We start from the raw sequence: 24,758 nt of genomic DNA, 5'->3' as shown, positions 1-24,758 counted from the left end.
AGGCGGGGGGGGGGGGGGGGGCTGGGCGTAAGTGTGATGTGCCATGGGGGCTTCAAGCGGCTCACTCTGTCCAGTCCCCGTTAATGCTGAAGGGAAGGAACAACTGTCTGAATCTGCCTCTCTGTGAGAGGAACGGAGCAGAATGCTTTTCTAGAAACCTCTGGCTGTCAAATCACTGGGTGTGGGCTCGACAGAGAGCACTGCGGCCTCAGTAGACAGATTGAGGCTGCGGGTACCTCTCCCTGCTCTGCCCTGACCAGCTATGCGACCGCCGGCGAGGCACTTAACTGCCAGCTTACTCAACCATATGGTGAGGATGAGATAAAATGTCCGTGGAGTGCCTGGCACATGCTGGGTGCACAGCACATTAGTGACTCCATTAGTAAGATGTCATTAATAATAAATACTCAAAAGAAGTAGGCTGGGAGGAGGGGCTAAAGAGCAAGGGTCCTTGAGGGAGTACTGCCTGGTGTTCGATGAGTGACAGTTGAAGCTTGGCGTAGATCATGGTTTCTCAGCCTCTGCACTAATAACATTTTGGGCCAGATAATTCACTATTGTGAGGGCTGTCCTGTGCATTGTAGGATGTGAAGCAGCATCCCTGGCCTCTACCCACTAGATGCTGGGAGGGAAGCACTCTCTCCCTGGTCTTAACAACCAAAAATGTCTCCAGACATTGCCAAGTGTCCCCTGGAGGGCAAAATTGCCTCTGTTGAGAACCATTGGTGTAGAAACGCGCCTGACAAGGGCTCCGCCACAGGACACTGGCTTCCCTGCAGTTTCCTCAGAAAGACTTCACACCAGCCACATGCACACAGATTGGGTTCACTCATTGCAGAAAGAATTCTGCCAAGAGATTCTGCTTCCAAGAGAACAAGAGGCCTCCTGACTCGCATCCTCTTTCCTGAGGAACCCTCTTGCTAATAGTGATCACTTCCCTCAGCATTTGCACAAACCAGGCCCTGGGGAAAGAAGCAGGCTGACCAGGACAATGAGATTGGTCAAGGAAAATCTGGACAATACCCAGAAGCCTGGGGGACGCCGTCCCGCCCTTCAACCTCAACCTCAGCATTCACAGCTTCCAATTCCCATGGCTCCATTGCAAAAGCAGCCCTGACCAATCGACAGTAGAATGAATAAGCGAAGTGTGGTGTGGTCCCACAGTGGCATGCTACAGCAGTGAGAATGAATGAGCCTCAACTCCACGAAACTGCATGGTTGACTTTCACAAACGTAATGCTGAACGAAAGAAGCCGGGCGCAAAAGAGCAACTGACGTGTTTCTCTTAGTGAAAAATCTCCCCAAAGGAAAAATCATATATGTTAAGTCTCAAGGGGCACACAAGGAAGGCTTTGGGGATACTGGTTCAGTTTGTGAGAATTCATGGAGGATTTATGTTATAGGCCTTTTTCTAGAAGTGTGTTATAAACGTCAATAAAAAGTAAACAAACAAATACAACATTCTGGGGCAGAGGGCAGGAAAGGCCGTTGAGCAAAATCATTGTGAACCAAGGGAATAAAGATTACCAGCAATTTTACCTGTATGCTCTAAATTATTATGTAAGGGTCATTTTTGGATGTGCCTTTACAAATGAGATGATGTATCAAAAATAGTATAGTGCTTGGCACAGAAAATACTTAGTGAATGGCAATAATTAATACTACTACTCAGTTTATTAACTGACCTATGAACTAAAATTATGGTCAAATACAAAGGAACGACGTTTTCCTTAAAGGGTAAAAAGTTTCTGAAATTTTTAGATACATCCCCTGTTAGTGAATTTCTAATTCTCAAAATTGTTGGAGCTCCCTCCAAGTCTAGTCTCAGAGAAAAGAAAAATCTAAGACTCTACCTTAGCGTTACTGGCTCCTGACCAGTAACCAGTACCAAAACGAAGTCCCAAACACCTGTCTAGTTTGGCCAAATTGTTCAATTAACTGATCCATTATTTATTGGTCCACTGGTTAGCCTGGAATCTGGGCTCCACTCTACCTGCCTGATCAGGCATTTGATCTGTCTTTGGCCGTCAATCTAGTTTGTGAATTTACAAACAAAACAGGCAGGACTGCTGTTGGATTCTTCAGTCTCAGACTAAAACTTTGGCAGAAAAACAAAGTCTAGAAATTGTGCAATGATATCTCTACTTTAGACCTGACTGGAAATAGAACTCTCATAAACTCCCCTCTCTTCTGAGAGAGCCAGGCAATTAGACAACCCCAACACGACAGAGCATTTCATTGCAAGCCTGGCTCCCTGGTTGCAAATTAGATGCCACATTAACTCTCAGGAAGGTCTGAATCGCTCTCAGATCATTCGCCACTGAATAACTTTTAGCGTGACTGTTTCCATATCAGATATGCAAGAGACTTCACTGCTAGCTGCAGGCGCTCTTAGAAGACTTTTAATCCCAGGATGCTTTTCTAAAATTTCATTTCTGCTTACAAATGGCTACGTGTCCCTGTGAACCTGTGAGGTCATGTGTAGAACCACCTGGCATGCTCTGAATGCAAGCTCTGTCCCATCCAGTCAGAAACCCCTGGATTCTTTGTGACACACATTTTAAAAAGAAAAGTTCATGCCCATCTCTGGAGAAAAGTCAGGCTCTTACCTGGTTTCAGGCTTTGTCCATGGGCACTTGATTGGATAAAGATGCATAAAACCAAGAGAATGGAGAAACACTGGGGACTTATGTCCATTTCTCCGTTTCACCCGGGGTCCAGGCTTTCTTGCTAATTTCTGAAGCCAAAGAGACCAGAATGCCTATTAGATACTTTGTTAGGGAAGGCTGCCCATTAATAATTAACCTCTCAACATGTTATCCACTGTTCAGACACTTTCCTTACTGCCCCCAACCGCAAATCTAATTATATCTATTTTAAAAAGGTCGATTTACAGAAGTGCTTCTTATCCTGACACGTTTTGAGAATAAAATACCTTGTTATGTATTCTTACCTTTTGGGGCCAAGGTCAGAGTTCCAAATTAATCAATTTAAAGCTACTGTGTTGTGTTTGGAAATTCTGCCAAAGGTCGGGGTAGGTGGCTTCCACGTGGCTTCCTAAGCCTCCCTGTGACAGTGCTGCAAGGGGGATGCTGGCTCAGGAAGGTGGTGTTTCAAATGGCAGGCTAAGCCCAAAGGAAAAGAAAAGGGCCCTGCCTTGCAGAGAGCCCCCAGGGGGTCCAAATTTCTGTTGGGTTCAGTGAAATTGGTGACGCTTGTGGTCAAAGTGTGGTGGGGCAACGTTTCTACAACTGAAAGGGACAGAAAACCCTTCACCCTCATGTCAAAAGGAGTTGATGGGGAAGCAAAGATGCCCTTGCCAAGTGACTCATTGAGAGGTGATCCTAGAGCAAACACACTTCTTCCGCCTCTGTGTTCGTTAATGTTCCAGCTGTGTAGAGGACGAAAAGTAAGGCCACTCAGCAAAATCAGGTGGGGAAAAGGCTACCATAGATGGCTTTTGTGATATTTTTGGGCCTCTAGTTTTATTTTAACTTTCTTCATTTGTTCAACATTTTTTTATTTTGGCATGACTACTATGTGCCAAGCCCTGTTATAGGCATGTGGGATATACAAGTCCTTATGTATCAGTGGAGGTGGGAGGAGTTGGATAACAGACATCATAAAGAAGAGATTTAGGGCCTGGTGCAGTGGCTCACTCCTGTAATCTCAGCACTTTGGGAGGCTGAGGTGGGCGGATCACGAAGTCAGGAGTTCGAGACCAGCCTGACCAACATGGTGACACCCCATCTCTACTAAAAATACAAAAGTTAGCTGGCCATGGAGGTACGTGCCTGTAATCCCAGCTACTCAGGAAGCTGAGGCAGGAGAATCACTTGAACCCGGGAGGCGGAGCTTGCAGTGAGCTGAGATCGCGCCACTGCACTCCAGCCTGGGCGACATAGACTCTGTCTCAAAAAAAAAAAAAAAAAAAAAAAAATTTATGTAGACTGGTAGAATGCAATGAGAATCACCCCAAGAAAAGCATGGGGTTGGAGAGAAGAAGGTGGGGATTTTAAGCAGAGTGATTAGAGTGAATTGCATTGGGAAGTTAAACTTTGAGCAAAGGTTTGAAGGAAGTGAGGGAGTTGCCCCTGTGGACATCTTGGGGAGGAGAGCTATGGGCAGTCCGTGCGAAGGTCCTGAGGTAGGAGTATGCCTGGCGTGCTCCAGGAATAGTAAGGAGGCCAATGAATGGGGAGACATTGTAAGGACTTTGACTTTTATACAGTGACATATGGCGGGGGCGACTCTGAGCAGAAGGGTGATATGATTTGTACTATAGTTTTAAAAGATCACTCTGGTTTGAGCCAGGGTGCAGTGGGGAGATCTGTTAGGAGGCTATTACAGTGACACAGTGAGAGGTGATGGTGGCTTGGCCCAGCATGGTAACAGGGCAACTGGGGAGTGGTGGATGGGTGCTGGATATATTTGGAAGGTAGAGCCCACAGGATTTTCTGACTGCTGAGTTACAAGATGTGGGAGACAGAGAGGAGTTGAGGATGACTTCCGGGTTTTCAACTTGAACAAGTAGATTAATGGGGTTGCTGTCAGCTAAGAAGGGAAAGCTGTGAGTGAAGCAGGTCTGGTGGGGGAAGATTAGAGATTCAGCCTTGGCCACGTGGGGCTTTGAGATGGCTCTTAGATATCCAAGTGGAAATGTTAAGTGGGTAAAATTAGATAACATGGTAATTATTGCCTGGATGAGCCTCATTCAAAGGGTCTTCTGAAGCCACCAGCAGACTTGGACGATCTTGACCCAGTCTAAAGCTGTGTTCTGTCCTATGACTGTACCTTCCTCCCAAGCCCTGCAGCTTGCGGACCATCCCGTCACATAAACAATTTCCTTTTCTTTTCTTTCTTTCTTTCTTTTTTTTTGAGACGGAGTCTTGCTCTGTCACCCAGGCTGGAGTGCAGTGGCGCAATCTCGGCTGACTGCAACCTCTGCCTCCCAGGTTCAAGCGATTCTAGTGCCTTAGCCTTTAGAGTAGGTGGGACTGCTGATACGTACCACCACACCTGGCTAATTTTTGTTTTTTTAGTAGAGACGGGGTTTTACCATGTCGGTCAGGCTGGCCTCTAGCTCCTGACCTTGTGATCTATCCGCCTCGACCTCCCAAAGTGCTGGGATTACAGGTGTGAGCCATCGCGCCCATCAGATATACAATTTCTGAGCAAGGACTTCTGCCCTGGGTACTTGGCTGGCTCCTGCACAGTTAAGCAGAATCTGCAAGTTCCACTTTTTTTTTTCCTATAAAGCTGGCATGGAAAACCAACTGACTACCCATCTCGGGCTCCTCTCCCCTGTGCCCACCCTCATCTCCTTTCCTCTGGGTACTGACAGTAACCACTCCCACTCCCCATTTTATTCTGGACATAAACTGTTCAAAAGACACCACTGAATCCAAGTGCCTCTGAAATACCAACCCTGTGCCCCCACCCACCCCCCACATTTCTGCAGAGTACACTTTCTTACCACTTTCTGCATGGTAAGAACACTTTCGACATGGGAAGAAGCCTTCAACATCATTTCTAGCTCTTGTAGTTCCTTTACTTGCACCACCCAACATTCCTCTAACATCATCTCATGCCAACTCAAACTCTATGAGGCTCTCCTGGAAAATGACAAGGAGGAGTGGGTACCTGTCCCCTTTTGGGGTGGTGTCTGCTTTCACCTCTACCTAAGCTCTTCCAGCCTGCCCCATCAGCAGATCCAAACTTCCAGTGGTGGTTTTAATGCCCAAGCTCTGTTGCGTTTTCTTGAAGCTGACCATGGAGGCTACTGGGAGGGAAGAGGGGAGGACTTCACAGAGTATGAGGTTTCCTGAGCTGGGGGCCTATCTACTTGCTGTGTATAATATTATATAACCTTAATGAGTTCAATCTCCTCACCTATAAAATGGGGACAACATGTATCTGTGATAATATTTTGAGATATCGACTTATTTTTCTCCCAAACTGTCTCCCTTCCACTTAAGAGGGGCAAAGTAGAGAGAAGTTTACAAATCTTTTTTCTTCCAAAAATATAGGAACTTAGGGCAAGTGAATTTTATTTATTTTATTTTATTTTTGGAGACAGGGTCTTCCTGTGTTGTCCAGGCTGATCATAAACTCCTGGGCTCAAGTGATCCTCCTGCCTTGACCTCCCAAAGTGTGGGCAGGTGAATTCTAGCCAACAAAGAAAAGCAAAAGGCTAAAATATCTTGAAAGTATATGAAGGAAGAAGGAACCCCTCACCTTTCTATCACTAGTAAGACAGTCTTTTGGGCTTTGCAGGTGGTGTGGAAGGGGGAGGTTTGTCTATGGGTCTGAGAGCAGAGGGGACAGTCCCTTGCTTCCCAGAAATCCTGCTGGAAGAGAGGAACCTAGAGAGGAAATGGCTGTGTTGGCAGATGGGCAAAAGATACACCTGGCTTGATGTAGGGCAGGAGAGCAGTGAGTGTCTGGGGCCAGCAGGTCATGTTGATGGGAGGATGGACCCCTCAGTGGCCACCAATGTGGACCGATGACAGAGGACTAGGTCACACTCCCCTCACCCCATGCCTGGCTATTGTGTTGGTCCAGAACTATGGCATAACTACTGGGGTTGGGGGTGGTGTGGGAAGAAGAAATCCAGAAGGCCTGAAAATAGGGGTTGGGAGTGAGGAATTTAGATGGGTTACAGAGAATAGAGAAATTTATTGCACATCAGAATCTGTGGACTGAAATTAATACCTCTACAAACAGAGGTATGCTATGAATATTAGAGATTTGTGTGTAAGGTATCCAGTCAAGTGCCTGGTTCATAGTAGAGGGTCAATAAATTATAACGACCTATTTTGTGGGCAATATACTTAGCAGTCAAGAGTCCATGCTTTGAGCTGGGTGCAGTGGGCAGTGGCTCACACCTGAAATCCCAATGCTTTGGGAGGCTGAGGCAGGAGGATCACTTGAAGCCAGGAGTTTGAGACTAGCCTGGCTAACATAGCAAGACCCCATCTACATAAACATAAAAACCAAAAAATTAGCCTTGTGTGGTGGCACACACCTGTAGTCCTAGGTACTTGGGAGGCTGAGGCAGGGAGATTGCTTGAACCCAGGAGGTGGAGGCTGCAGTGAGCTATGATCACAACACTGTATTCCAGCCTGGGTGACAGAGTGAGACCCTATCGCTAAAAGAAAAAAAAAAAAGAGTCCAGCCTTGGGAATCCGACAGATACAGGCTCAAATTCCTGATCTATCTCTTGTACTTATTAGCTGAGTGAACTTGGATAAGACATTGTGACTGAGCTTTAGTTGTCTTCATCTGTATAATGGGACTAATAATGCCTCCCTAGTCTGATTAAGTGAGGCAATGCATGTGAAACCCTCAGCAATCCTAGGCCACAGGAAATAATTAATGGTAGCTGATATTATTATTTTTTTTAATGTTTAAATTCACTGAGGGGATCATGAGGGTGTCCAGGAGGTGGATAACGATAAGACCACAGTGATATAATTGTAGCAAAAAATGTAGGGGGCAGGAAAACACAAGGGTCTGGATCAGTGGCTCCAAAATCCAATTGAGCATCAGAATAAGAGTCAGCTACAGAGCTCAGACAAAGGACAACTTTTGGGCCCATCCCAGGAATACTGAGTAATGGAATCAATATCAGGGTCAAGGCCTGGAGAACCTTCATTTCAAAAAGTTCTCCAGGTAATTCTTGGTCACGCAAAGTTTGAGAACTATTGCCTCAGAATGGTGCTTGAGAGATCTATTGGGGCACAACAAAAAAATAATATAGACCTTTCAGATTTTTCTTTGTATTTCCTTAGAAGTTCATGTTTGTGCATGTATAATGTTTATAGTATATAAGTACTATGTAATTTGCACATGGTACTATGGAATATACTAGCACTATATTATTTATAAACAAATAAATAGATATTGGGGAGAGTCGTCAAATTAAAAAAAAATGCTTATAAAGATGTGTTGTCAAAAAATGGGTGAAGCCTCTGCCTTAGAGAGACAGAATGGCTCCCAGGGCCGCGAGACCTGACTGTCATGTGCTTGACTCCAGCCATGCATCTGAACAGTCAGTAGATCCATTCATAGCATCTTTGGTCATTTTCATGCCCAAGGAAGCCCAGCAGTTTCTTGAGGCCTCTTCATTTCCTATTAGCTGAAGAGGAGGCAAGCCTGAGCCTTTTAGAGTTTGGAGCCTCCAATGGAGCGTTCAGCATGGTGCATGTTAGTAGAGCCCTTTGGCTTCTTCCTTTGCAATTCTTTTTTTTTTGAGATGAAATCTTGCTATGTCACCCAGGCTGGAGTGCAATGGCATGATTCTGGCTCACTGCAACCTCTGCCTCCTGGGTTCAAGCGATTCTCATGCCTCAGCCTCCCTAGTAGCTGGGATTAGAGGCGTGTGCCACCACACTCGGCTATTTTTTTTTTTTTGTATTTTTAGTAGAGATGGGGTTTCACCATGTTGGCCAGGCTGGTCTAGAACTCCTGACCTCAAGTGATCTGCCTTCCTCGGCCTCCCAAAGTGCTGGGATTACAGGCATGAGCCACCATGCCCGGCCTCTTCCCTTTGCAATTCTTTAAAGACTTTCTATTTTGGGTGACACTGCACTCTGGTCTGCAATCCTTGATCTAAAGTAATAATAGTTTTATAATTAGGTTTTTAAACATTGCCCAGTTCTTGCTCTCTTTTAATTTGCAGAGCTTCTTGAATAAATAAAGATTTCAAGAGACTGGCATTTGATGACCTGAGAATGACCTTTTTCTTTAGTGTCATGATGATAAGAAAGTTAATTAGGAGAGAAGAAACAGACATTTTACAAGGATAAAGCAAGCAGATCCCAAGAGGAAGAGGCAAGGGGACCAAGGTGAAGTTCACTGATGACAGAAACAGAATTTTATACCCAGAATCAGGTTTTCTTCTTTTCATCTTCAGGAACTGGGATATCTTACCTGAGAAACGCAGGCTTTTGTTGGTGTTCTAATAAAATAATTCTTGAAACAATAAAATCTGTCACTGTTATTTCCCTAATTTTGCAGTTGAGATTTAAGAGGTTAGGAACAGATACCAAACTGCATCTCACCAGTAAAAGGCAGAGAGAGGAGAAGTCAGGGGATCTTAACAACCACAAATCCTTAATCCCTGTATATCTGGCTTTCTCTGGGACTGAATCAGGCTTCTCTGCACATCAGCCTAGTCCGCTTCCAAGATGAAATGAATTTCCTTGGATCATGTTATAGGAAAATGACTCTATCCTCTTTTACTCCTGCTTGGAGCCAGGCTGCCATGAGAAGAATGACCAAGTTTTTATTGGGTCACTGACTGATCTGTGTGGACATTCTTGCACCATGTGGAAATATGGCAAAACAAGTAGGTAAACCTTGTGAATTTGAGTTGGCCTGGAACGTGTCCTCATTTGGAAAGTGGTTGGACTGGAGTTTAACCTTTTCCTTATCTGTGTTAGAAAAAAAAAAAAGACCTAATAAACAAACGAAGGGTGAAAACAAGATTGCAGAGGACATTTTAGACTATTTGGAAGGATTAGGTGTTTCAAGCATTTCAAATAGGTATTTATTCATCCAAGATTTTCACGCCTGGTGACCAGGGGTGTCTTCGCATCAGCTCTGCCTCCAACTAGTTGTGTGACCTTGGGCAAATTCTGTAACCTATCTCTGCCTGTCAAATGGGATTATGAAGGTTAAATAATGATCACATGAAAATGCTTAAAAAACTCTCTGCATAGACAAGCCTCATTTGATTTTCTTAACCAATGAGGTAGGAATTATTTTCCCCATTTTACAGGTGAGAAAACTGAGGCTCAGTGATGGCTCATGCACGGTCACATATCTAATCAATATAGATTGGATAGAAGGATGCTAGGTCCCTGGAAGGTCTAATATTCTGATTCCCTAAGTCTCAAGTTATGCAACTAGGGAGCAAAGAGTCGAGATCTCCTTTCTTCCTGTTTTTATGTTTCCTGGTCTGTGTTGGCCCACGGACACTCCTTATCAGGATTTCAGCTGCCAGATTGTAGAACAATTGGGAAAATCATCATAACAACAACAGCCCCCTAGAACCAGAGCAGTCTTTTTTATGACTAGATACTGTGGAACCAATAATGCATTTTATGATCTTAGAAATTCCAGTAGAATGGAAAGCCTATTTTCTCTCTTTGTATTCTTCTTTGAAGCAAAAGGAAATAAAGATTTAAGTTGGCTTTGAACACCACGTAGATAGTGAATATTGTTGGCTCCGTAAAGTTTGCCCAGGGTTTTCGCCTTTGTAGGGAAGATGGGGAGTATAGACTAGGATTCATGACGTGTCTAGTCTGTGCCTGCTTCCTCCAGCTGCTGGGATGCTGGTCATGCTTGGTGAGCGGTGACCATGCTGGCTCCCGAGGGAGACTCCCCCTAAGCCATGAACTGAACTAGCTGCTTGCAACAAGCAAGGGCACAGTTTGGGGAAGGGGGCACCAGCACACTGGCTCTCTCTCTGGGTCCTAGTGCTTCCAACCATGGGGTGTCGAGGGGCACAGTCCTCACCCTGGGTATCAGGCAGGGCTGGGCACTGGTCAGATCGCAATGGCCCAAGCCTCCCTGCAGTGGGATGCCACATCCTCGTCTCACAAAGGTTTGCTGAGTTTAGCACACGGAATCTACGGCTGCAGGAAACCAGGACCTAATTCCACTCTCTTCATTCCCAGTGATGTGTTTCGGGTTCTGAAGAGCAGCCAGTGAGTGAGTCATCATGTTTCTGAAGACAGGGTATCTTGCTGACATGGTTCATCATTGATTCCTAGGCAGGCCTGAAAGTCAGGAGTTAACAATTCAGGAGCCAGCCTCCAAAGTGCCTGCACAGTGCCAGAATCGCCATGTGATCTCATTCACACTTCAGGAAGAGTCCTGTGATGTAGACATGACTTTTCCCTTTGAATAGAGGGAAGCTGAGGCTCAGGGCGGTTACTGAATTGCTCACATCCGTACCGTAGTAAGTGGTGGAATGGGACTTGGATTATGTTTGTTTGACTTCAAAGTCCATACAACAAAAAGTAGTTTTGCCAAGTACAGTAGGGATTGGCTGCAAGATCTTTGTGTATCAGTTGCTTAAAAGATAGAATTGTGTCATGCTCTTGCTCTGCATATAAAGACATATATCATGTGTATTTCATTTATATATAAAAGGGAGTTTATTAAGGAGTATTGACTCATACGATCACAAGGTAAAGTCCCATGATTGGTCATCTACAAGTTGAGCAAGGAAGCCAGTGGTGGGTCAGCCCGAGTTCCCTAACCTCAAAAGTAGGGAAGCCGACAGTGCAACCTTCGGTCTGTGGACAAAGGCCAAGAGCTCCTGGCAAGCCACTGGTGTAAGTTCAAGAGTCCAAAAGCTGAAGAACTTGGAGTTTGATGTTTGAGGGCAGGAAGCATCCAGCATGGGAGAATGATGCAGACCGGAAGACTCAGCAAGTCAAGTCCTTCATGTTTTCTGCCTGCTTTATTCTAGCCAAACTGGCAACTTAGATTGTTAGACGGTGCCCACCCAGATTGAGGGTGGGTCTGCCTCTCCCAGTCCACGGACTCAAATGTTACTAATACCTCCTTTGGCAACACCGTCACAGACACACTCAAGAAAACTATTTTGCATCCTTCAATCCAATCAAGCTGACACTTAATATTAACCATCACATCACATGTTTATTATTATTTTTAAAACAAATGTTCTCAAACCTTTTCTCAGCTACTTAATGGAGATAGCTCTGAGATAAAGTACGAGACAGAGCAGAAGTTAGAAATAATGGAGACATTATAATCGGACAGAATCATATAATTTATATTCCAATTACTTTTCCTCAATCAACAGTAAAGGAGACCAGTCAGGAAGAGGGGACCGGGGTCTTTGGCCATGATGCTTTGTCCTGGACAGAGCAGTGTTTGAAAGGAAGTTGTCAGGATGAGGCTGTGCTGCCCAAGACCCAACTGAGACCATCATCAGTTATTCAATTACTCCTGAAGCCATTCATTAGAGTTAGATCATGCCTGGGGTCCTTCAGAAAGTAACAAGCAAGATTCTTTTGATATGTTTTCATAATTCCATGAAGAGATAATTCTTTAAAAATGAAGGTAAAATCATGACTCTCAAATATAAAAATGAATACATGATAAATATTTTACTTAACTAATTAATGAGGAAACTGATAAGGGTGTTGTAACCAGTTCAAAGGAGAAGCCAAAACACACACACACAAATTTATAAGAGTAAAGAAATGTTGCAATGAATGTACAAATGGCAAATGGATGCAAAAGTAGCTTTTTCTGCAGTGTGGGAGTGAAGCTGGTGGAACTTCTACAGGATAGGACAGAATTTGCATTTTGCATTGCTATTGTCTGCAATTTACAGAGTTGCAAAATACTTCAAGGGCAATGAAAGCTAGAATCTCATAACTCAGGGAGGCTGTGCTGTGTGTAGACAATGTGTCCTTTTCCATGGAAATACAAAATTTCCCCTTTATTTAGTATTGTTACAAAATGATGAAGTATTTAGCGACAGAATTCTGACGATAACAGGATAAGGTTCTTTCTGGAGGAAAAAGCTGTCTCTTGCTGCATTTTTACCTCCTGAGTGAAGACTCTGATCACTGAGAACTGGATTTCCAGGCTTGGTTTCTCCGTTTTTAGTGCCAGTAAGCAGGCAGATTATTTAATAGCTGGCACCTCAGTTTCCTCATTTTAAAATAGGAGTAGTAAAATTATTTGCCTCACAGGGCTTGCAGGGAGATTAAATGAGAAAAACATGAATTGTGCATACCATAGTGCGCAAGAAATACGTGTCAGCTTATGAGTGTGTTTTTTTTTATTACTGCAGTTTTTCGGCATGCTTTTTATTTCTCCCGTCCCTCACCTGCTCCTTCCCTTTCTTGTTTCCTGCCCATTTAACTGAAATAGTAAAGAATAGGAGACTTATTTACAATGTTTTAAAGTATAGATAGAGTCTTTGCTTCCTGTTCTTGATTTTAAAACTAACTGCCTAAGTTGTTTTGTGTTCCTTTCTATTTAAAAAAGAAAGCAAGCTGGGTGTGGTGGCTCAGGAGTTTGAGACCTGCCTAGGCAGCATAGTGAGACCCTGTTTCTATAAAAACTTAAAAACAAAAACAAAAACAAAAAAAAACCAGTGTGGCAGTGCACAGCTGTAGTCCCAGTTACTTGGGGGGCTGAGGTGGGAGGATGGCTTGAGTCCAGAAGGTCAAGAGTGCAGTAAGCTATGATCATGCCACTGCAGTCTAGCTTTATAGAACAAGATCCTGTCTCTATCTAAAAAAAGAAAAAAAAAAAAAAAAAAAACTAAAGAAAAGAAAAATAAAAAGCACCGTTACCCCCAATATTTGCTTTCTTGTTTTTGAGTAATTCTTATCACCTAGCTTAGCCCAGCTAACCCTGAATTTAAACACGTGATTCATTTTCTCACATTATATAATTAATCACCAGAGAAAACGGTTGAGAGAGTGGGAAAGGCCCTCTTTGGGGTCTTCTCAGCCCAGCTGGGGATAGGAGGCCAAGGCCAGGAGGTAACACACTGGAGCCACAATGTCCAGAGCTCCTCAGTGAGCCTCTCCCCCATCTGCATACTCAGACCCCAGGGGCCGTGTCTACTGGCCAAAGAGTATGTGAGCAGCATGTGCCCAGCACCAGAGAAAACTCCACTCAGCCCTGCCCAGAGGAGTTGGTACAAACGTGCCTTTGCAAAGTTTGTGTTTCACTTTTGGGTCTGATAGAGGGGGAGTTCTTCAACCTCAGAGGGGGATGCCTGGACGTCTAGGGTCAGGGTGCCTGATGGATTGACCCTATCAGCTCCACTTTCAATTCTGGCACCCCAAGAAACTTCCAGATGATTCGGGTGAAGATCCCAGGATCTCCCCCTTTGCTCAGCAGCCTGGATTCTTCGAGGAAAAAGAAAGCATTTGAGCAAGGGTTGGGGAAGAAACTTCACCTCTGGGCCAAGTTCAGGGATAGGAGGACAGAGCTGTAGTGGTGTCTAGGCTTTCTCTACATGTATGGCAACTGGAGTGACACCTGGAGATAGCCATCTTCACTCCACAGTTCCATTCCTATCACCAAATCTGTCAGGCTCTGCGGAGGACTCCTAGAGAGCAAAACAGGCTTTCCACACACTAGCAAACAGCATGATACGATCTCAGGGGTCAGCCAGGAGCAGAACACAGGGAGATGCAACAGGGCTCCCTGCCTCCAGGACTATTTCTTTTTGCTACATATCATCTCTAAAGCAAAATTGCTTGTTTTAGCTCTTGATGAAAATGTCCCTTGTCCATTTTCCACAGGCAATGCATACACAAGAAGGAAATGGCAGGTTGTTCATATGTAGCAAGATCCACACTTGGCCAAACCTGGGGTCACAGAGATGGACATGGAATTGAGGGCAGAAGATCTGGGTTGGAGTCCAGCACTGCTTTAGGTAAGTCATAACCCTTATACGACGGGGAAAATGAAACCTGGGATGCCTACCTCACAAGGTCATAAGGATAAGAGATGACGCTGGGTGCGGTGGCTCATGCCTGTAATCCCAGCACTCTGGGAGGCCGATGCGCATGGATTACTTGAGGTCAGGAGTTCGAGATCAGCCTGGCCAACATGGTGAAACCCTGTCTCTACCAAAAATACAAAAATAAGCTGGGTATGGTGGCGTAGGCCTGTAATCCCAGCTACTCGGGAGGCTGAGGCAGGAGAATCACTTGAACCAGGGAGGTGGAGGTTGCAGTGAGCCAAGATTGGGCCACTGCACTCTAGCCCCGGGAACAGAGAGAGACCTTGTCTCAAAAAAAAAAAAAAAAAAAAAAAAAAAAGAAAGAAAGAAAATGTAGTAGAAGAAGAAGAGATGGTAGATGCCCAAAAGTCCTTAAGTAATGAAAAGACCCAGGTGAAGCAGAAGCCCCAGGCTGGGATGAGTGGATGGGTAGGGTACATTGGTGGAGCAAAGAGATCTTGAGACTTGGGGACCCAGGAAGTTCTACTTTCTGGCATCAGACCGGAGTACACCTTCTTGTCCCAGATTCCCAGGGTGACCACCAACAGAGGGGCAGCTCTGGCTCCTGGCATGGCGGGGCTCTCTGAAGTACCCACCTTCAGTGGGCTGTCTCACAGTAATTCCTTCAGGCTTTGGAGATGATGGTCAGGGCCAGCGGGGCTCTGGCGGCCTGCAAGTGAGCTGAGGGCTACTGCAATTAGGCAATTCCTGGGGACCTCACCGGTAAGCCCTGGAGGATCAAGCCTGGATGCTTTGTTATTGTGTAGGGGTTAATATAATGACCAAGTTCACCTTAGGCATCTCTCTGACTGTCTTTGCTGGTCTCTCTTTCCTTCATTGCCCTGTCTGATTGAGGTCAGAGTCCTTGAATGACCCTCAAGGTTCCCCTACCCCACTCCCAGGAAAACCTCTGCTCTGGCCGGAGTTCTCCCTGGAGCCCACGCCGAGAGAGCCTGTGGCTCCTCTCACTTGCGTAAGTAGGTGAGATCCTCCAAACACTGCCTGTGGGTGGAAAAGAGAAGGTGTCAAGGGACTGAGCCCTGGGTGTTCCAACATTTAGAAGTCAAGGAGATGAGGAGGAACCTTTCTGCTTTAGCCAAATTATTTCTTCAGCATTGATTTTTGGCCAGGCGCGGTGGCTCACGCCTGTAATCCCAGCACTTTGGGAGGCTGAGGTGGGCAGATCACCTGAGGTTGGGAGTTCAGCACCAGCCTGACCAACATGGAGAAACCCTGTCTCTACTAAAAATACAAAAAAATTAGCCAGGTGTGGTGGCGCATGCCTGTAATCCCAGCTACTCGGGAGGCTGAGGCAGGAGAATGGCTTGAACCTGGGAGGCGGAGGTTGCAGTGAGGCAGAGATCGCGTCATTGCACTCCAGCTTGGGCAGCAAGAGTGTGAAACTCGGTCTCAAAAAAAGAAAAAAAAAAAGAAAAAAAGAATCAGTTCTTAGTGGTAACCTTTCTGGTAAAAGGACATGAGCAATATGGTTATAAATGAATGTATGGATAAATTTCCAGGCAGCTCCACCATCAATGGATATCAGCATTTGACATTTTTTTCTTGTTGTTCCGTTAGAATATGTAAACCGGCATCTCCAGACTGCTTCCCTTTACATTTCTTTGATTTCTGGCGAGAATTAACATTTCCCCACGATGTTTATCTACTAATTGCAAGTTCCTTATGAGAATTGTCCTGTTTTTGACCCATTTATCTTTTGGAATCTTGACATTTATTTTACAAATTTGAATTAGTTATTTATGATAGATCTTAATTCTTTGTAATGTTTGATAGAAATATTTTCCCTCTTAAAAAATCTTTAGTAATGCTAATTTTTATAGTGCAATCATTTCAATTGCTTCAAAGCTGAGAAAGTTAAAATTCCCCCAGAGAGCTGATAAACTCTCTTTCCAATTGTCTGCAAGTTCTATCATAATTAGATTTTATATTTAAATCTTTAATCAACCAGAGCTTATTTTGTTGCATGTTTTATTTTAATGACTTTTCTATTATAAAATCAATAAATGTTTATTATTGTAAAATAGGAAAATAAAGAAGAACAAAAAGAAAAACATAAATAGATCTGTGATTTCACATTTAGAGATAAGCACTGTTGACATTTTGATGTGGATATCCCCAAGTCATTTTTTCTATGTATACATTTATTTACAAAAATACAACTGTAAACACACTGTACAAACTGTTTAAATACCTGTGTATTAACAACACATTAATGGCATATTTCAGGGGCATTAAATATTCTTTTAAAACATTATTTTACATAGCTACAGAGTACTGTTACACTCTATAGATGTACCATAATTGGCTTAATTCCCTATTGTTTTTTCATTAACTTTATTTAAGATCTCACTATTATGAACAATGCTACTATAAACATATGCATAAATCTTGGTCCCCATGTATGATTATTTTCTTTGTATAAATTATTTTTTTAGTAACTTAAAAAAATTTTAGATTCTGAGGGTACATGTGCAGGTTTGTCACATGGGTATATTGTGTGATGCTGAGGTTTGAGCTTCTAATGGTTCCATTGCCCAAGTAGTCAACACTGTACCCAATAGGTTTTTTTCAACCTTTGTCCCCCTCTCTTTCTCATCCCTTTTGGAATGCCACTGTCTATTATTTCCATCTTGATGTGCACGTGTACTCAATGTTTAGCTCCCACTTGTAAGTGAGAACATGCAGTGTTTATCTGTTGTTGTGTTAATTTGCTTAGGATAATGACCTTCAGCTGTAGCCATGTTGCTGCAAAGGATGTGATTTTGTTCTTTTTTATGGCTGCATAGTACTCCTTAAAAATAATACTACACATCATATATGTACCACATTTTCCTTTGTATAAATTTCTTAAAGTAGAATTGCTAAGGCAAAGGTTTTATATCTAGGTATCTATATCTATCTATATATTTTGCCTTTACATATATACTGCTACTTTAAGTAAATTTCTATCATTTTAAGTACTCATTAACAGTGAACGTACTCCTCTTCTGTCCTATCCTCCACCCTTGTTAACATTAGCTATTAACATTTTTGTAATTTTATGCTAAATTGATAAGGTAAAATGGTATGTGCATTTTTTTAATGTTTCTTTAAAACCAGTGGGTTGAAGTTGAATTTATCACCACTTCCATTTTTATTGCCTTTTTTCTTTCTTATCTGTTCATGGTATTTATATATTTTATGTACTTTATAGGTTTGTATATTTTTTATATGTTTTCAAAATTGGGGTGCTCATTTAAGAAATTATAATGAGTTCAAACACACACATGTGTACAATGCATAGTTTGGAATACCATCTACTTCCCAGCTCCATCACATCCTAACATTTTGTCATATTTGCTTCCTATTTTTGCTAAAAAGTAGAATGCTGTACCAGTATAACTGTGTGTCTCTTCTCAAGCCTGGTCTTATTTTTCCTGTCTCAGAGGCAACGTCACCCTGAGTTTGGTGTCTATCATTCTCATCTCTGTGTGTATGTGTTTGCAGCATATGTATGTAGCTATGAAATATATACGGTAGTTCCTCAGTGTCTGTGGGGGCTTGGTTCCAGGATCACCCACAGATGCTCAAGTCCCTGATACAAAATGGTATAGTGTTTGCACATAACCTATGCACATTCTCTCATATGCTGTAAATCACCTCTAGATTACTTATAATACTTAATACAAAGCCTATACATCGCTTTGTTTGCCTGGTTTTAACATGGTACTCAGGATGTGGTGAATTCAAGTTTTGCCTTTCGGAACTTTGTGTAATTTCACCCCCAAATATTTTGCATCCTCGGTTGATTGAATCCATGGATGTGGAATCTCATGGATATAGAGGGCTGACTGTACCATTATTTTGCATGTTTTCAAACTTTTATACTCTACACATCTATCTGAAACTTGTTTTGTCACTCAGCAGTGTATTTTCAAGATTTATCTCTGTTGATAAAACAGCTACAAATGGTCCCATTGTTTGAATGTATCAGAATTTGTTCACTGGGTTGATGGATACTTGTGTCGTTTAGTTTTTTCATTTTACTATTATAATATTGCAGTAGACATTGCATCATCCACAAGTGAAAGCTTCTAGAATTTACTCCTAGAAGTGAAATTGCTGGATTGTAAGATATACATCCCGTCAGAGTTAGTGAGATGTTGACAATTTATTCTTCAAAATGGTTACTCCTGTGAGCATATCGTTGGCAAAACGTGAGTGTTCCTTCAATTTTTCCACCTCATCACCAACACTTGATAATGTCAGATTATTTAATTTTCACCAGTTTGATGGATGTAAAATGGTATCTCATTGTTTTAATTTTAAACTTTCTGATTACTGGTGAGGTCGAACATTTTCTTATGTGCGTGATTGTTCGTTCAAATTTCTGTTGCTGAGAATAGCTTATTCATATATTTTGCCTGTATTTCTATTAGTTCATTGCAAATATCCTCCCAGTTTGCGTTTTGTCTTTCATATCGCCTGTAATGTCATGTTTCACAGGGTTTACATTTTTGTTTAATGAGATTTATACAGTCTTTCCCTTCAGGAATATCCTTAATGTCTTCATTTCTTCAATTTTCCTTTTTTTTTTTTTTTTTTTTGAGACGGAGTCTCGCTCTGTCGCCCATGCTGGAGTGCAATGGTGTGATCTCTGCTCACTGCAACCTCTGCCTCCCGGGTTCAAGTGATTCTCTTGCCACAGCCTCCTGAGCAGCTGGGATTACAGGCACACACCATCACACCCAACTCTTTTATATATATATATTTTTCAGTAGAGACGGGGTTTCACCATGTTGGTCAGGCTGGTCTCGAGCTCCTGACCTCGTGATCTGCCTGCCTCGGCCTCCCAAAGTGCTGGGATTATAGGCGTCCAGCCCAAATAGTAATTCTTTTACAAAAGATACTCTGTGATTTGTTATAATCTTCTGGCATCAGTAGAATTTACCTTAATTAATGACTACATGCTATTGTTTTAATTTATAGCTGCATTTTATAAGCTCAGTTAAAAATGATTTTTTTCTGCCTATGCTCCTTGAGGAACCCATGGATCGATAAAATTTATTGATCAACAAAATTTAGCAAATAGTATGCACAAGCCGTTCCTGCCTTTCAGGTAGATGTTGCTAATTGCCTGCATTATTTTCTTCATTTGTGTATTCATATATTCACTTAACAGCTGTTTTGGGAAAATCTGCTAATGTCCTTGAGCCTGGTTGTAATCATTTCAAGCCAGTTTTACTGGAATTGCACTTGTTCACATTTGCCATCCTAAGACTGTGTGTTTATGTGTGTGTGTGCACCTGTGTGGTATTTCTTACAGGTTTTTGGATGGGGATAATACTCATCTCTTAGAATGAATTGGGTGTCAGATCTTGTTTTTCTGTGATTTGGAACTGATTACATAATACAGAAAAATCTGTTTGAGTATGTAGTAATATTGTTCAGTAAATTTGTTGAGGTCATAATATTTCTTGTGGTAGATGAGATTTTTTTAAATAACAACTTTTCAGTTTCCTTTGCCTTCATCATTATTTTCATGTTACCTACATCTTCTCTTGCCAGTTTGTATTTTGTGTTGTCCATTTGGCTAAGCATTTCAAGTTGATTATCATAAATTGTGCATTGCAATCATTTATATTTTAAAATCCTTTATATCAGTTGTTAAATCATTGGCCTTGTTTTTAATTTTGTTGATTTATACCTTTTCTTTTGTTTATTATATTTCCAAGGGGTTGATCTATCTTGTAATCTCACAGAATGAGCATGTATTTATTATTTCCACTGATTTCCTCTTTTCTAGTTTATTTCTGCTCTTATTCTTTATTATTGTCTCTCTGTTTTCCTTCATAATGACTGTCTTCATAAGAGTTTAAGTCAAATGCTTATTTCATATTTCTAAAATAAAAGCACATAGATTTATGCCTTAACTTCTGGGCCCTGATTTATACAAAGCCCCCTCCCTTTTGATATGGGGTGTTTTCAATTTTATAAACATCGCAAAAGTTATTATCATGTTCTTAATTTTCTACTTCAGTGATCCTTAACGTTTTTGGCACCAGGGACCAGTTTTGCGGGAGACAATTTTTCCATGAATGGGGGTAGGTGGGCGATGGTTTCAGAATGATTTGAGCATATTGCATTTATTGCACACTTTATTTCCATTACTATTACATTGTTAATATATAAAGAAATAATTATATAACAGTAATCTACTCACCATAATGTGGAGTCAGTGGGAGACCTGAGATTGTTTGCCTGAAACTAAATGGTCCTGTCTGGGGGTGATGGGAGACAGTGACACATCATCAGGCATTAGATTCTCATAAGGACCATGCAATCTAGAGTCCTCGCATACACAGTTCACAATAGGATTTGCGGATGCTATGAGAATCTAATGCCCCCGCTGATGCGACAGGAAGTGGAGTTTAGGCGGGAATGTGACTGATAGGGAGCAACTGTAAATACGGGTATAGCTCCGCTGCTCACCTCCTGCTGTGTGGCCGGGTTCCTAACAGGCCACAGACTGGTACTGGGGATTGGAGACCCCTGTTCTACTTGAACTTGTAGTTTAGGAAAGTTTTTGTGGTTGTTAGACATTGATACCCATTAATTTGTTGCTGCTGTAAATTTTTATTAATATTTTAATATAATTTTAAACTAATAGAAATGTTAAAAGACTAGTATGAACTCCTATACACCTTTTACCTAGGTGCACTGTTGGTTTGTATTTTTCCCTAGTTATCATTCACTCTGTCTCTAAGTATATGTGAATGTTTTTCTGAACGATTTGAGAGTAAGCTGCATACATATATATATACCTAAATACTTCAATATATATTTCCTGACACAAATATTTTCTTTTGTAAAATTAGAAATTTAACAGTAAAATCAGGAAATTTCATATTGATACCATATGATTAATCCCACCATTCACATTCAAATTGTCAGTTATTCCAATATTGTGTTTTTTATATATATATATAAAACATATATATAACATATATAAACATAAAATATATGTGTGTTTTATATATGTGTGTGCGTATACATGTATATATGTATATATGTAGAAAGACAGAAATTGGGGGTATTTTAAAATTTATAATGACAGGCAAGCGACTGAGATGGCTGCATGCCTATGGCAATCACTATCTGTAGGCCACCCAAGCATAAATACTTATTTTCTTCTTGTACCCCGTTTTTCAGAAGTTCATGTTTATTTTCATCTTTACTATTTTTTATTATTCATATACTATGTATTCATAGTAGAAAAGATAAAGCAATATAACAAAAATCAGCAGAAATATAGAGATATGCATAGAGTGCATAGAGATAATCACGGTTAGTATTTAGACGAATATTTTATAGACTTTTGCTTTCAATCAACAAAAATTCTAGACATTTTTTCTAGTTAAATATGAGTACATTAAAAATGGAGTTATATGGTATGGCTGTGGTTTTAACTCCCTTTTAAGTCTTAGTTTATTTGACATACTTCATAGGTAATCTTCGTAACAACTTTGCAAAGTAGAGCCACATTTTTAGATGAGGAGTCCAAGGTTCAGAGAGGTTCAGTAAACTGCCCAGGTCACACTGCAGTAAGAAATGGAGTTTATAATCTAAACCCTGAACTGTTTGCTGCAAAGGCTCTTGGTTAGATTATTCTTTTGCCTGAGGCTCCTTTCATTGCTTTTACTTATTCACATTTAGTTTTATTGCATGTGGTGAGAAAATATGTATATTTTTTCCTCTTGATTCAATTTTTGGGGCCTTATTTGAGAGTTAGTATATATGTACCAATGCCCACATATGGAAAAAATGTATAATCTATGTTGGTATTGAGTTCAATGTATGTGTATTTGTTGTAACTTATCAATTGTATAACATAACCTCTATTGTCTATTTTTGTCACATCTTCAATGTCTTCCAAATTTTTGTCTATTTAAATTTGTCTTTATTTTTTAATACTGTCTATTTTTTTCTTAGCCTTGAAATCAATTAAACCCTCCCATTACAATTGCTTGTTTTTTAATCTATTTCTCTTTGCATTTCTAACTTTAGTAATCTCTGTCTTCACAGTTAATTTTATATTTTTTATCATAATCAGGAGCTTCTTTGTATCCTCTCCCTATGTTTTTGGCTTCAAAATCTCTTTTATATGCTATCAACTTTACCAACTGTTTTCTTTTTGTTGTATGAGTTTCCTCATAAAACCTTTTTATTTTAGCATTTCTGCATTTTTTTGGTAACAGATTCCTATTTTTAAAAAACATACATATTGTTGGGTCTTATGTTTTAATCTAACATGAGAATTTGTCTTTTTAGAAATCAATGGCCTAAATGTATAAAGTTCTTTGGGGTGAAGCTAGTGTATTGATATGAGATGGGCTCCCAGCTACTAGCTGTGGACCTTCTACAAGTTCCTTAAATACCCTGTGAGGAAGCTACTTACAGGCATCTTTATCTGGAAAATCATGTTAATAAGCATACCAACGTGAGAGAGTTGCTTCGAAGACTAAATGAGATCAAGAGCACTTACAAATAGAAGCATATTAAAGCATATTAAACTGATTATTTGTAAAATGCAATTGTCAATATTTGCTATTGTAGACATTATGTCTGGAAATACCATTCAAAGCAAGTTTCTTGGCAATTATAAAGCAAGTTTGTTAAACGATGATCTATGCTCAAAATGGGGATAATCAGTTCTATACTTTTCTCCAACCATATTTTAAATTTTTCTTTGAGATAATGGGAATAACTTACAAGAAAAACTGCTGAGAAGCAGTGGTCCAAAGCCCTTTAGAAGCTCTCAGGGTTCAGTTCAAGTTGTCCATCTCCATTTCTGGCTGTACCTGGAGCTTCACAGCTTGACTTACATTCAGCCATGTCAGGAATCACTCACTGCCTTGCTTTCCATTTAGTTAATTAAGTGCTTAGGTTTACGAATAAGTTATTTGCTCTCATGACGGGTATGGAAGCTGCAGGCTTTGCTGTGCCTCGGCAATTCTCATCAGGCGTGGAAAAACTGAAACTAAGAAAAACCAAGCAAGCAATGATAGATTTTCTACTTCCTGGATTGTGTGACTTGCTCATCCAATGAAAGGCAATGAGGGTGGGGTGGGGGGGCAACCAGAGATGAGGACTGATTCTCAGCTTGTGGTTCTCCTCAGCAGTCCTCCAGCCCCTGTAGAGCTGGAACCTCTGCATCAGTGAAAGCTGCTAGGAATTCAAAGGGCATTCACATTCACTTCTGCTCCTCAGGATCAGAGTCAGTGAGGAAAGCTAAAAAAAGTCTGAGGTTTAAACTGGAACCCATTTTTAACTTTTCAAATGTTCTTAGTATTTTAGGATCCAGAAAACCTTAAATCAGACAATTCTATATTACCAAACTGAAGAATAGTCTATAATACCATAATCTGGTATGCTGCAGACTGACCTGATTTAGTTTTAGTTGTATGAACTTCAAATCTCTGATGGCTTCTATTTGATCACTCAGAGGAAGCTGCAGGTCCGTTTCCCATCTGAAGCAATAGAGGCATCTTTTTTTTTTTTTTTTTCTTTTTAAAAACTTCTCTGAGAATAATCTTCCTCTGGTGTCTTGTTACACAAATGTTTCCAAGTCCCTCCCTAGAGATTCTGATTCAGTGGGTCTGGAATGGGGCTTCAGATTTGTGGTCTCTTTTTTGTTTGTTTGTTTGTTTGGTTTTTTGAGACAGTGTCTCACTCTGTCATCCAGGCTGGAGCGTGGCGGCACGATCTTGGCTTCCTGCAACCTCTACCTCCCAGGTTCGAGTGATTTTCCTGCCTCAGCCTCCTGCGTAGCTGGGACTACAGGCACACACCACCACACCCAGCTAAGTTTTGTTATTTTTAGTAGAGACAGTGTTCTACCATGTTGGCCAGGCTGGCCTCAAACTCCTTACCTAAAGTGATCCACCCGCCTCGGCATCCCAAAGTGCTGAGATTGCAGGCATGAACCACCGTGCCCAGCCAGATTTGTGTTCTTAACCTTAGCTTGGGCAACAATGGAATAGACTGAGGGGATAGATTCTACTTTTAGAATTAGAGAGCCTTGGGCTCAAGTCCTGGGTCTTTCACTTGCTCATTATATGGTCTTGCACAAATTACTTAACCTTCGTCAACCTCATCTGAAAAACAACTGGAGACAAAAACCTCTATCTCAAAGTGCTGTCAAGAGGATTAAAATAACTCTAACACCCTTGATAGCGT

The 24,758-nt window shown here is 41.5% G+C and overlaps 1 protein-coding gene across 3 annotated transcripts in view; it reads right to left on the bottom strand.

Annotated features, from left to right (window-relative positions):
* LIPC (lipase C, hepatic type) overlaps window positions 1–23,537 on the bottom strand; it is a 159,123-nt gene extending 135,586 nt beyond the window's left edge. Inside the window, exons 1-2 of one of the 3 annotated variants that reach the window (XM_025390222.1) lie at window positions 23,292–23,537; window positions 2,610–2,737 (exon numbers count right to left, since the gene is read on the bottom strand). In XM_025390222.1, coding sequence (XP_025246007.1) covers window positions 2,610–2,697 — 88 coding nt within the window. In that variant the 5' untranslated portion in view covers window positions 2,698–2,737; window positions 23,292–23,537. Of the gene's footprint in view, window positions 1–2,609; window positions 2,933–23,291 lie in introns of those variants that run through there. The other 2 variants (XM_025390223.1, XM_025390224.1) reach the window with 2 other exon arrangements.
* Window positions 23,538–24,758: the final 1,221 nt, after the last annotated feature.

The sequence above is a fragment of the Theropithecus gelada genome, chromosome 7a, assembly GCF_003255815.1.
Source record: "Theropithecus gelada isolate Dixy chromosome 7a, Tgel_1.0, whole genome shotgun sequence".
NCBI classification, from domain to species: domain Eukaryota; kingdom Metazoa; phylum Chordata; class Mammalia; order Primates; family Cercopithecidae; genus Theropithecus; species Theropithecus gelada.
This window is presented reverse-complemented; position numbering and strand designations above follow the sequence as displayed.